Source organism: Melanostigma gelatinosum (assembly GCF_949748355.1).
Source record: "Melanostigma gelatinosum genome assembly, chromosome: 15".
NCBI lineage: Eukaryota > Metazoa > Chordata > Actinopteri > Perciformes > Zoarcidae > Melanostigma > Melanostigma gelatinosum.
Window position 1 is genome coordinate 11,237,710 of NC_136648.1, and position 14,665 is coordinate 11,252,374.

At 42.3% G+C, this 14,665-nt stretch overlaps 1 protein-coding gene across 1 annotated transcript; it reads right to left on the reverse strand.

The window, feature by feature from the left end:
- Positions 1–365: 365 nt before the first annotated feature.
- Positions 366–8,124, reverse strand: LOC306789340 (discoidin domain-containing receptor 2-like). Its single transcript, XM_079285247.1, has 14 exons — positions 7,889–8,124; positions 7,388–7,535; positions 7,087–7,189; positions 6,748–6,931; positions 6,054–6,294; positions 5,831–5,896; positions 5,090–5,226; positions 4,103–4,313; positions 3,787–4,010; positions 3,374–3,501; positions 3,073–3,291; positions 2,612–2,846; positions 1,819–1,968; positions 366–872 (listed from the first exon to the last, which is right to left on the reverse strand). Exons 1-14 carry the CDS (start codon positions 8,075–8,077, stop codon positions 738–740), a joined length of 2,370 nt encoding a protein of 789 aa, XP_079141373.1. The 5' UTR covers positions 8,078–8,124; the 3' UTR covers positions 366–737.
- Between the last annotated feature and the right edge of the window lie 6,541 nt (positions 8,125–14,665).

Below are 14,665 nucleotides of genomic sequence, written 5' to 3' on the forward strand. Positions count from 1 at the left end.
CCCGTTTCAGAATTGCATATTGTATAATTTGATTATAATTGGTGATGCATTCATATATATATATACTTTTAATGTTGGTGAAGGCGTAGCTAATGAAGTACCTTTTATAATGCAGCAGCTTAACCTGTGATAATATATCTTACTTTATTAGTTACTTTCTGTTTTGTCTTAATAATCTAAAGCTGTGAAGTAACTATTAACTTAAGCTATCAAATATATGTATTGGGGTAAAAGTAGCATACAATTGAAATATTCAAAGTACAAGTACCTCAAAACTGTAGGCAAAGTACAATACTTGAGTAAATGTACTTAGTTACTTTTCACCACTGCTAATGACGTTAGTTTGGGAAGAAAACACACAGTAGTGAACCTTCATGTTCTTTATTTACAGGGATCCTTGGTTTGTTCTTTGCTATAATATAATATAATATGTATAAATATATACATATTATACATATATATACATATATACATAGCACAGGAGATTGAAAAGAAATGAATAAATACACAGAAGTGTGAATAGTGTTAATTTGTATATCGACAACATAAGGCTCTTTTCAAGTGTATACCTTCTCCTCATATCTTGTTATTTACAGCACAATTGTGGCAAGCCAGCTACAAACAAATGGAAAAAGTTATAGATATATTTTTTTACTCCAAATGAATTCCAAATAGATCCAGACTGAAGGGAGCAAATGTGACAGTTCATGTCGGAGAGAAATCATCTGTTCCTTTTACTACGCCAGGCTCTCCGTCAGCTGAGTGTGTATATCCTGAAAGCTCGGCCTCTGCTTGGCGTTCCTCCTCCAGCAGCTCAGCATGAGATCATTGTAGACTCTGTCAGGACAACAGAGAGGCTTTGGCAGGTACACCTGGGAGCATGAGACAAAATAATAACATAGCATTATAGTTTAAAAAGGCTGTGGGTAGTACTTGTTATGGGCAAATATGTCATCGTCTTATGCTTTAGGATTAAAGAATGTAAATCTTTAACTGTACAGGCACCAAACACCTTTTCAGTAGAATAGATGATTCTATCAGTTTTGCATCCAGGTGTCTTGTTATCTGTTGTCTTGTTATCCTGTGTATTGTTTCTGTCTTTAAAGACGGGGACACACACAGGGGTCATGATTGCGGTATTTCCCTTGATGGGCATCAGCTGAAGGGCATGACCCTCTGCAGGCATATATGATGTGTGATGGTTCACAGGCTTATTCCGTCTCTGCAATACTGTGACTTAACTCTTTGACCAGGTCACAGTGTCATCAAAGGACACATCTGGCTGGGTGTATCCATGGTTTATTGTGGGGCAAACTAATAACAAAGGGATTTGTAAACAGGCCTTAAAAGCGCATTCAGGTTATCGTAAAGACAGGACACTATGCTTCAAAGAAAAACATCTGCCTTGACTGGTTTCCGTCTTCTGTTTATTCTTGTTTGCGAACCAAGATAACAGCATGCTGACTGAGTATAAATGTCCGTGCATTTAACTGTGTCGTCAGAGCACCTCTTGCAGATGAAGGTGATGTATCTGTGAGACTGTGCTCTCTTTGCTTGCAAGCAAATAAATTGACTATTACAACTTTGATCGTTCATCCAGACTCTGTTTCATTTGACATTGATTTGATAACACTTTGACACTCTTCTCCCGACTATTCATAGAAATATTCCACAACATACTAGAATACAGCACCGTGAGACACAAATGCAGAGGAAATATAGGATACTTTGTACGAGTGTCACTAATAAAACCATAACTGAGATCATAATGAGATTATACTTTGGAGGATTGGTAGCCTAAACCTGTGTGACGCTCACCTGCTTGCCCTGGTCCCTGAAGAACTCGCCTGTGTTTTCAATGACCTGCTCGTCAGAGAGCTGGGAGTAGGGCTGCTTCTTACACAGAGTCAGAATCTCCCACAGAGTCACGCCGAAGGCCCACACGTCACTGGCCATGGTGAACTTCCCCTGAGAGAACAGACAACTTAAATCCAAATCCAACCTAGTAAAGACTTTTTAGAGTTAGAGTTAGAGTGAGTTATTTATTTTGCACAATTCAAACAACTAATTTTAAAATAATCAAACATAACAGAAATAAAACTAACTTGGCTTATTTGAAGCCTCCACCTATATAACATAAAAATTTTACAAAATTACAAAGAAAAAAATGTAATATGCTTAAGACATTACATTACAACAAAACAAATAAAGAAAGAAAAGAAAAAGAAAATAAATAATGTAATTGTGTCACGTGTGAGTGAGCGTGTGTGTGTGTGCATGTGTAATATAACAGCTAAAACAAGAAAGACATACACTTCGTGTGCATGCCGGTTTATCACAGCTGCAATATTATTAGCAGACTGCAAATCAAAACAATCTTTGAGCACAGAGGCCCAATCCCAATGTCCGCACTCTTGGACTGGGCGTTTAGGGCTGTCCTGTCCCACTATCAAATCGTCACGTTCTTGAGAGCTCGCTCACAGATATTTTGAGAGCTTTATGCCCACTTTCCGTAAGTCTGCATTTCTGCAGAAATTACCCACAATTCATAGCGTTGTTTTTGTCTACTGTGTAACTATTCCAAGTGTCTCCGGCTCCGCACAGCACTCACCAGTAGGATGCTCTCCCAGGACATCCAGCGAATGGGCAGGACGGCCCGGCCCTGGATCCTGTAGTAGTCCCCTCTGTACAGGTTCCGACTCATGCCGAAATCAGCGATCTTTATGGTGTAGTTCTTACCCACCAGGCAGTTGCGGGTCGCCAGATCCCGGTGGACAAAGTTGAGAGAGGACAAGTACTTCATGCCAGATGAGATCTGCACAGCCATGCCAATTAGTTTACTGTAGCTAAAGAGCAGAAGAGACCACAAACACAGAGATTACAAGTCATAAGTACAGAATAGACCTTTTCATTGCCATTCTGCTTTGGTCCAAGTTTACTTCCTGTCAGCTACTGCACTAACAAACACAGCAACAGGAAATACAAACAGTCCAAACAGTTAGGGCTGTCTAGTTGGCTCTGTGTATGAATCCAAGATAGTCATGACACTTTATTGTCCAGATATGAGCCTACCTAACCATACTCTCCCCCTCTTTCTCCTCCTGGTCCATCTTGTCTTCATCAGCGGCCTCTTTCAGTCTGAGATTGCAGAGGAACTGGTTCAGGTCTCCATTTTCCATATACTCAGTGATCATACACAGTGGGTCTGTGTCCACGCACACGGCCAGCAGACGGACAATGTTGGGGTCCCTCAGGCGAGACATGATTCGGATCTCCTTCAGGAAGTCATTCCTTCAGCACAGCAGGGACAAACTATTGTAATGTACCGCTTGATTGGCGGCTGACTTATGTACTGTACAGCTCGTTCTTCTACCTTGCATTCTTGTTGGCGTCTTCCCGCAGTGTTTTCACAGCAACCAGCAGAGGTGAGTCCCTGTTTCCCTCTATGGACAAATCCTCATCCAAAAAGTCCTGCATGCCCTCTGCCTCACACAAGTGCACCTGTTTTTAAAAAGCACTTTATTAGTCCATCATACACTTGGCACCACAAACCAACTGTTTAACGAAGTGTTGCCTGTTTGTCAGCATGCACTGTACAGCCATTGCATTTCACACTCATGCTTTTAACACACAGCAATAACTATCTTTCAATCTTAAAATGATAGCATTAAAGAAGATGCATCAACATCATTTTAGTGAGGAAGGAGAGAGCAGCTCGATGAATCTCATATATTTAACATACCAAATCAATGCCAACAAACATTACAGGTACAAAAGACAATATACTTCTCCAAACTGGCCCTCTCCCAGCTTCTCCTTAAAGGTGAGCTTGTCTCTGGGGAACTCGCTCATGGATGAATCGGTGCCAGCAAAGAGATTCATGTTGACAGCTGTGATGGAGTAGGTGCTGCTGTCTGAAGACTCCTGGAGGCTGATGATGTCTGCCTCCGCGTAGTGGGGGGCACCGTCTGAAACACTGGTTGCAAGGGCTCTACAGGAGGTGCTCGGCCCTGATGTGGGTGCACATACAAATACACATTCAGCTATAGCTAAAGTCGACCGAAATAATAGTATTGATTGAATTGTGCTTTTACCGTCTTACCAAGGTGTTCGGTGGACTGAGCAAACTCGGGCAGTTTCCGGATAAGGCGGGAAGGCTCCTGGTAGTCGGAACAAAGGGGGAAGATTCTCTCATAGGTGGAGTTGGAGGTGGAGCCGCTCTCGCTGGACAGAGAGGAGTGGAGGGAGGAGAAGGCCTGGGTCTGCACCGCAAGACGAGCTGTGAGTTCATTATCCAGCAGGCGACGAGATGCCTGTGGAAGCAAGTCGGTGAGAGCGGAGGTGTGTCATTTGTTGTTTCGGTCAAATAATCTGCAAGATCATTTTCACCTCATATTACATACCGTCAGTTTTTGGGATGTCAGATTTATCAAACGGAAAGAGGAAATACTTGGATATAAGCAGTGGTTGTCACTGAGGAAGAGGAGAGGTTGTTTGCACACTGAAATGTGCAGAAATGTTTTATTCATGCAACGTTTCTACCTAAAAGGTCTTCATCGGGCAAACTCCCTGGTGAACATGAAGCAGGCTATATATATATATATATATATATATATATATATATATATATATATATATATATATATATATATATGCAGACACAAATATATAAGCTGCCTGAGATGGAGCAGGGCATGGGAGGAGCCTGGCTTGATCAGAGTCTATTTGGGATCGAGTTCAGGTGTGAGCCCTTTGAATTATTACCTGCAGCAGAACTCTGGGCTCTCTACTGGCAACAATAGTTTGTCTGAGTGTAAAAGTGAGTATACTACATTTATGTTAGCAGTACGTGTTGATCGTTGACAGTTAGGGGTGCCAGATATTTGCTCCCTATATTCAATTTGGAGTAAAATTTTAGATAAAACCAGCATTGAATGCGTAAGCCTCACCTGCTTCTCATTGTCCCTGACCAGAATGTTCATCACATTACCTGGTAATCATCGACCTCATACACTCCTGATTACTGAATATACTACAATCTTGTTTGATCTGATACAAACGGCTTGAAAAACAACAACTCTCTCCTCACCTTCTCAAGCATCTTTTGCCAGACCTGCCTCCAGAGGATGATGACTATGATGGTCAATAGGATGGCAATAATAGCCACCAAGCAGCCAATCAGGATCCTGGTATTGCTGTCATCCAATTTATGAGTAGGATCATCTCCTAACAGAACCAGATGAGAGTTACGACTTGATGTAATCCATCACAGCTCAAATTTATACTACAATATATCCCATAACAATCATATTTCTATGGTATAATCCCCTTCATATATCATTACAACGACAGTAAAGTAATTTATTTCAATGATCTGTCATTTCTGGTGCTACCAGCAGGGGGCACTGTGTAACCAGAAAACATTTTAGTTAAACCGCCTTTGAAACTGAGTTAGATGATAATCAACTTTTATTTCAGACTCATGAGTCCATATAGCATCAAATGTGTGTAATTACCTTCACTAGTAAATCACGTTACATTATAGTAAGATGTACGACACCAATCCAAGCTTGATTAAGAAAAATCATAAATAAATGATCTAAATATATCATCGAAATATACTTTTTTTTATTGTATTTTTGGTTGAATGGCGGTAATCCCCGGCCCGTGTTTTGTTTACAACCGCGGTGCTTCCCAGCAGCCGTATATCAAACCAGCCTGCTGCACACTCTCTTGCCAGGATTTCTTCCACTGCCCGACGAGCAAATTCAAGAAAATTACAACCCCTACTTTAAGAAAAAAAACAATCACATAGGGTTTAGCTATTGACCTGGCAGTGTGTTCGTGGGGTGTCCGTGTTTGCGGGGACTCAGAGAAGTGTTGTACACGGCTGAGCCTGTGTGAGAAAGAAAAACACAAAGCTAAAGGATACAAGTTCAGGCAAGAGTTTGGTGCAGTAAACATGCATTAACATTTACTTGTAATGGAGGACAAAAGCCCCTTCAAACAGGATACACAATCAAATCAAAGTTCCACTCCAGGTCCCATCTTACCTGACTGGAAGGCAACTTCACTGAACAACATCCAACGGTCGCTGAAGTGGAAACGGCATTTGATGGCGCTGGCTGTGCGGTCGCCGAGGGACACGGTGATGAAACGGGCGCCTTGGCTCACGCGGTCGACGGTGGGCCTAAAGGTCACGGGGTCAGCCTCCCAGTCTGATCCTGACCGGAAGTAGCAGGTGGCCTGTCTGAACATACTCACCCCGCGGCTAAACATGTTATTACAGTGAACCTGTGGAGGTGGGATGTGTAAAAAAACAAACAAGCATGATCAAAGTACTGAAGACTGTGTCCGCAAATAGTTGTCTTGTTAATATCTACAGGGGAATATGCATTTGTTTGTCTACCTATGACATTGATGACTAAACGGGAGCAAAAGTGCTCCAAACAGTCAGAATCGAGGGGGAAGATGATGCAGGAGCAGGTGTAGTGATGACTAATCTCTGCTGAAAAACCCCCGTTATCTCTGATCTCAGGCCACAGCACGTAGCCATGGCTAATTATACACAGAATGTGATTTTCACACTGCGAGGCTATTTTGCAGGAATTTATGCCTCAATAGAATTTGCAGCAGCTATATGTAAGATGGGTGCTTGCCCGGCGCAGTTCAGTTGGCTCAGAAAAATTCCACTTTATTTTACTATTGAGCTGATGAGTGAAGTTCTCCCCCGCACCCACTTCTTACCTTCATGGAAGTGAAGTTCCGGACGTGGTCAAACTCAAAGATCATCTCCGCGTAACCCTTGGGGAGGCTCTTGTTGTTCCAGCCCACGTAGTCGTACCCAGGCCACATGCCGTATATGTTGCTGTGGAGGAAGTCATCCAGACCCCAGGTGCCGTCTGTCAGCTGGCCGAGGCCCTTTGTCAGCCTAGTGCAGAGATGGATGGAAGAAATGAAGATAGAAAAAAAAAAAGAATCGTGTCTTAAATCAGTTTTGGAGAAAATGACTGTTCTCCCACAGGGTAAGCGAAAAAAGATAAGATAAGAAATATAAACCCCTAATTGTGGCAGTAAAATCCAGACCTTTCAGCTGATGCTCCATCATACACAGAGTCATTAAAGTAGACATCCAGGCCTCTGTAGATCATTTGGTGCCCATCTGGAATGCTATAAGACATCAGGCCATCTACAGGGAGCAGGTCAAAGGTCAGAGATTGTGATTGATTTACTCAGCATGCTCATAGGATAGAATGACAATGAAGTCATAATAAAACTGGTAAGTTGCAAAAAATCTGTTCAGACTTTGGTAATTATTTCAACAAAGAAAGATAAACTCGACGATGTGAAGGTGTTGCACTCTGTATAGTGGACATCAATGACTAACCCAGCCATTCACAGCCGTAGAGCTCCACTCTCATACACACGATCATGGAGGGGTCCGTCACAGGCATGAAGCGGACAAAACGAGCTATAATGGGGGGCTCCAGATCCTTCAGCACCACATCATACGCATTCCTGTTCCCCTCAATGACCTGGCACAGGATGACACAGATAAAACTGAGTGAAACGTGTCAGCATATATACGTTATTGTCAAATCTTTTGTGAAATCTGGACAAATCTGTAAAGGTAATCTATAAATTAGTGTCCTTTATCTCAAATTGAAGTAACTAGTACGTAAAGCTGTTAAATAAATGCAGCCGCTTCCTGTTTGAAAACTGTCAACCCGGTCCCTCGGGCCTCCCTGTCATGGCCGTCTCTGCTCCTCTCTTCACCTTCATCTGATGCAATTAAGACGTCCTGATAATGTGAAGACCGAAATTGAATCATACATGCGCCTGTGGAAATGAGAAACAGTGACAGACGGTAATATCTAGCCGTGCTCACCTGCCTTCCCTTCCGATCATGCCAGCCCACCCAGTTGCTGCCGTCGCGGCTGTACTTGATCTTGTATCGCTGGGCAAACTCATTACCCATACCGTCGGCGTGGCGCCCTTGGGTGCCCACCAGTGTGATGAAGTGCAGTGAACGCAGGTCCACCTGGAGATACTCGTTGAGGCCGTCTGGCTCTGACATGATGTCAGGACACCAGGCCCCATCACCGTCGCCGTTGTCTAAGTCGAGTCTGAAGAGGTGGAAGAAATAAGAGGAGAGAAAAAGAGTTCTGGTGCGCAGACGAGAGGAGCGTGACAATTCAGAGGGAGAGAGATGGATGAAAAGGGGGAAGAAATGTTGCATGATATGAATGGAGGAAGAAGACAATTGAAAGTGAGTTGTTCACGATGCATAATTCATATTTGCATGACAACATATTTGACGACTCAACGTTGCTGCTGGACAACAGCTGTTAAAACAGCACTGTGATTATTCCGCCTGGGTCCAGTGAATGAAACTTTCACGTATGCTGAGCTTCAAATTTCATTCTTGACCTTGGCCGCAGCAGATGACCAAACAATCTCAACCTGAGCTCCATTTAGTAGCTGTTTTTGGAGCAAAATCCATCTGCTGATGAAGATCACTTGATTTGATCAAAAGCTCCAGGACAGTGCCTAAATGGACCTTGAAGTGATATTGTTTTGTCAACTTTCACATTATGCTGTTTGCAACACCAAGTCTGAGGCATTTAAAAAAACAAAAAAAAAGCAGTGTGGGATAAATCGAAGACGAATTTAGCATGAAAAGCAATAGCCACCAGGATCGAAAAGAAGTGGTTACAAATATGTTACCCAAAGCAAATGAAATGAAGGTCAAATGTAAGAAAAGAATCATCATGCCACGTGCCTGCCAAATCTTGCAGCAGTTGACTCGGACCACTGACTGGAGGCAGAGATGTCCTCGTCCTGAATCTGCCCACCGGTCATACCGAGAGGATATCGACAAATTTCTACAAACACAAGAAGCATCCATGATACACATGCTGCTCACACAATGATTATGTTTGTGAGTACTGTATTCTTTCACATGAGTTTTAATCGTTTCTATTTGCATGTGAGGGGTTGAGTGTAAAGCGGTCAGGTCCTGTCCCTCCTCCCCCCCCCCCCCAGTCCCCTTCCTGCAGCCCTGCAAGGCCTCTAAAGCCAAACAGAGGCATCACTGTGTAGGTACCAGTCTAAGCAAAATGAGTCGGGAGTGGCCTGCTCTTCAAGTTTCATCCTTTTTTATAATCTTTACCAGCCACGTGAGAGACATTTTACATGTTTAAAATCCTGGCATCTGGCTTTATCAGTTATGTAATAAAGATAAATTTGGCAGCAACAGATGCCACGTTCTAGCGTTAATATGATTCAGTGCCCATACTGTACATCTGCTCACTGCATCTACCAGAGTGTCACTGTTTATCCTCAACATCTCTACCTGGTAATTAAGGGACGTCTGTGTTTTATTCACCTTCCCACACCGAACGCCTGACATGTACTTTAACAGAGCAGCAGAACAAATACGCCTTTTACTGTGAAAATATTCCAAGTGGGAAACTCAAATGAGCGCATGTGTGAGTGAAAGTGTGTGTGTGTGTGTGTGTGTGTGTGTGTGTGTAGGTGCCTGTGTGTTACCTACACCTATGCCTACAAATTTTCTAACTTTATTTTTCCACGAATGCCCCCTGCTTGTGAAAGGTCTGCCTGTTCTGAGGCTATTTGCTGTCTGACCATGAGGTAAATCACACACACACACACACACACACACACACACACACACACACACACACACACACACACACACATTACATTCTTGCATTCTAAGCCCACCCACCTAAATTTGCTTTCCTTCTCCATCTTGTCAACATGCGTCTCCCTCAGGAGGTTATTTTGAGCTGATGTATGACATATTGACTGGCTCATACTTTAATCACACATTAAAAAAAAACTACACTTACATCAAATTAAACTCATGATATCGTTGATTGTCTGACTCGTGTGAGCCCTGCGACACACCAACAGGCCCGACCAAAGTGTCCTTGAGCAGGATATTTAACCCCTTCCTGCTCTGAGAAAGAACGACACGGATGTAAAACACACATTTCTACTACCTGGGTTGACTTGAGATCGTACAGCGACAGCCAGGATAAGGACAGTGAAGACATGGTGTGAGATCTGTTGAACCGTCATGACCCTCATCTCTTCTCAAGAATCTGCACACCTAAATGCTTTTAAATCAGTGGATGAGATTAGTAGTACACTTTCAGCCATAACTGTCAAGATAATTCATTTATTTGTTTTCATACATCACATCAACTAATTCCCCACAGCAAATGTTGGGATTTGTTTGAAGGATTCAGAGGTTTTATTTGCCACACACACAATATGTGTACTGAAATGCAGGGTGGCAGACTTTTAAAGCTGTGCTAAAATACTAGTATGCTGTAAATAATAAGAATTACATTATTAGAGTACAATCCCCCCAATGAAAAACAGACATATAAACATTTTTAAATGTGTGTAAAGTAAACGTCAGGATAGGATGTTGTAAATAGTTCTATGGAGTTGAACTGCTCCTCACAGTGGTAAAAATGCACATACAGTCCTCAGCCCAGAGTCTTGCACACTCTGCCACCACCACTACTGCATTTTATTTACCTTGTAAAAGCCCTGTGAAGGTCTCAGCGACTTGTGCCTCTAACACACTCTGGTGTAGTCTACAAGAACTCAGCCCGCTGTTCACAAACTGCACCTATAGACGTACACATCATTTCTCCAAAGATTTGTTGGGACAATGTCATTCTGTGTCAGTATGTGAAGAGAATGTAGTTATACTGTAGTTTAGCGCAGGAGAAGTTGAAAAAACCACGTCTGTAAGGAATGTTTCAGTCCATTTCTGGAGAGCTGACATGATGATCGCTGACTCACTTTCCAGTGGAATAACTTTGTGCCATCAGTCTTTGAGGCACAGATTAAATGATACAAATGAAAGGCAAATAAAGCACAAATATTGTGCCTTTCTTCCCCTTAATGTTTACAGATATACCCTTTTCTTGCATTTAAACCTATTTCAAACCTGTGTAATGTATTTTCCTGTATGATGTCACTTTCTGTACGGAGCTGAATTGACACGAACTTCTTTCAGAGTCAACGTGGACACTGGGGTTAACAGCCACATATGAGAAAAATACGGATTTGACTTACTTTGCCAAGTTCTTCTCTTGTTATTATCAAACCATCTGTCTGTGGTAGTATTCCACATCTACTGTGACTTGATGCATGCAGCACTGTTAGTCGCTGACCTCTTATTTCTCGGTAGGTCTTTCTGGGAATGGAAAAGAGAGAGAGCGAGAGAGCGGGAAAGAGAGAGAGAGGGAGGTAACGGAGGCTGGTGTGACAGTCTCTCTGGCTGGAGGAAAGAAACAGAGAAAATAACACCCTTTGGGATATTGAGGGGAAGCCAAAACCCCAGAATTCCACCTGATTCACAAATGGTTTCAATTGTGGCCCACAGAGCAACAGTATGTGGCAGCTTCCACATAGAGCTACTGACAAAAACAGACTGGAGTTCTTCTTTTTTCCTGCAGAGGAGAACTTGCTAATTAGTGAAGGAGACATCATGTTTGAGAAAATAAAAATCACTGCATACGAACAAGATGAGTCACAGCTGGGATTCAAATGGACACAGCAGCTGAAGCAGAGAGGAGGCGAAAGCTTGTTCTGATTATCATAAATCAATATGTGAATCTGAATGCTTTGGTACGGAAAAGCACACAATATGTATTGAAAAGGATGTACAGATGTTTGGTAACCTTTTATTTCTCATGCAACACTTACAGTTCTCATACAGAACGTACAATACAAACACTTTTACACTTGACACTTAGAGATCATGTTAATGTGTTCGATACTTTAAGTAACCAAAGCTGGCATTGGGTTTTAACGCAGAACTTAACTGTGAACATTTTATTTTCTACTCGCAGTCATTAAAAACTGCTGCAGCAGCAACACAAGTATATCAATATTCCACAGCAAAAGGAAAAGCCCAGCACTTGTAATGATAATATAATATCTTATAAAAAAGGTCATGCGCATGTTTCCAGTCTTTGTGCTAAACTAAGCTAACCTGCTGCTGGATGCAGCTTCATGTTTCGTGTATATGAGTGGAATTAACATGCAGATTTTGTTACCTCCGGTCAGTCTTGGTGTTTACCTGTTTCTAGTCTTTTAACCAACAAGTTGCTGGCTCCACCTACATATGTATCACTTAGACTGCCTGCCTTCAATCACCTCTGGCCAGATCATCCTTCATATGACTACAACACCTCTACCCGGTTATTGCTGCTGTTGGCGATCTTTTGCACGACTGTTTAGTTTAGTGTTACTTAGTTCATTTAATTTAATACCATTCTATTTTATTGTATATACTGTGAATTTTCTGCATTTTTTATTACTTTATTTCCTTTAAATTTAATAGGTTCTGCTCTGTTATTTTATTGTATTGTATATATTGTGCATTTTCCACACAAATTTTCCCCTGATGATGAATAAAGTATCTATCTATCTATCTGTCTATCTAGCTATCTATCTATCTATCTATCTATCTATCTATCTATCTATCTAATGTTCTCATGGATAGGCCTATATGACATGACATATGTGACAACAGACTTGCTCTCAATATATAAGGATGAACTGGGAAAGCAGGTGGATTCATTTTGGTAAGCGTTGACAAGCCTAAGAGTTTACAGGTAGGAGCTCACAGTGACAATGCTACAGGTATACGTTGCTGAGACGTTCACTCAAAACCACATGTCACCTCATGGTGGTGCTAGAAGAAAAATGGGATCACCAAATACATCAGGATTCATCGGGAACCATGAATGTCTACACACAGAGTTGAGATGTTTCCGTCTGTGGTGGTGGTGGACCAACCGACTGACATTTCCGTCTCTCCAGCCACAGTGCTAGTCTGCTAAAAAGTACAAACCAAGGGATGGACTTTGCACTGCGTGTTCTGTGAAACAATGGTTTTTTTTTTTTTTTTATTCCTTTTTACCTGCAGAATACAAGAGGGGTTGAGCACAATGACACTCTAGACCATTTTTCATTATGACCAAGTAAGCCAAAGTAGAGGCCGCGTCCTGGAGGCCACCCACTATCTGTGTCAGCAGCAGCTAGCGGAGCTGCAGGGTGTTGTGGCTGGATGTGGGTGGGTAATGGCTGATATTCTTTATATTTTCCAGCTCGTCTGCAGCGTTACATCGAGCCGCTGCGGTCCTGCACACACAGTGAGCTTATTGAGAGATGTCCCTATTTACCACAGCTGGTGTATCTCTAGCAATAATAGAGTGCGAGCCCTCATTCACACACAATACATTTTCTCTGTAATCAATATTAATGAGAAAAACACTTTGAAAAGGTCAGCCCAGGAACCGTTGCTCATATTTCTGGTTATATCCCCCAGAGATGTATTTCAGCAATTAGTAACTCACACCAAATGCACTGAACACCCCATGACAGCAGACGGCATTTGAGACAGGGCATGCAATTCCACACGGAGAAACATTGATTTAAGTGCACTTTAATTCTTAGTACACTTCATCTGAACAGACACAACTTGGCGAGAAATGACAGAGGAATGTGAGTGCAGGAGAGCGGGAAGAGGTGACAAGCTTCAGGGAAAAGAGGGGAGGAGAGGGGAGTGAGGGAGAGAAAGAGGGAGCGAGGGAGGGCCAGGAAGCGATTAATCGATTTTGGAAAGAGCTCAAAGACACGTCCTCAATTCGGTGATTCAGAGATCTGGCTCACAGTCAGTAAAGGTGGAGCCAGTGCGACTGCTGGCCAGAAGAATACGAAGTCCCGGAGTCTCATACGCCTCCATCTTTCTCTGAAATGCTACTTCAGGACTTTCCAAGCAAGTCCTCTGAAGGTTGGAGCAACAGTGACCAAGCAGTTTATGGTTGCCGCAGCACAGCATGAACTAATAATACTGACAGTACGTGGTGGCTACATTTTTAAGCAGCAGAGACAAGGTTGTAGCAGCACCTGGGCACAGTGAGATGTCTGCCTCTGAGACACAGCATCATCTAATAATATGAAACACTGGAGAATATTATGAATTCAATCATGGCATGTATTTTATGCAACGCATATAAGTTAATCAAACTATATACAATGTGTTGAAAAGAGAAAAAAAACGAACTATCAGAGAAACATGCTCATTTTTAAACCCACGTAATTACAGGTAAGCACAGTAAGGTTTTCATTTTCACACTCCAAAACAAATGTGTTAGCATAACCAGACAGACTTGGCAAAGAGGTATTTTTCTTCACAGATCTTCATTTGAAAACAGCAAAAAAAACAACAACCACGTTCAAGTCGGATTTGTCACAACTCCACAAACACAGACACAACAGTGTAACAAGCCCGGCGAGTCAGGAAACCAAACGGATGTAAGGTACAACAATCATCAAACGGACACAGGCACAGTATGTAATGCACATACTAGCAGAGATCTCCAGAGAGACAGAGCCTGAAACACCACAGGGTACTTTCTGACAGGTCTGCACTGGGCCAAATCCCCATCTAGAAGTGCACCCATTTCTTTTTGGGAGGGGGTGGAGCCACAATAGAGTGAACTTAAACATTATCGGATCAAATTTGTCCATTCAGTTATACTTTCTGAATCTCTGTTTCTATTATCTAATCTCCCTCAGCTCATATGAGTGGGACATTTTCTTTCTC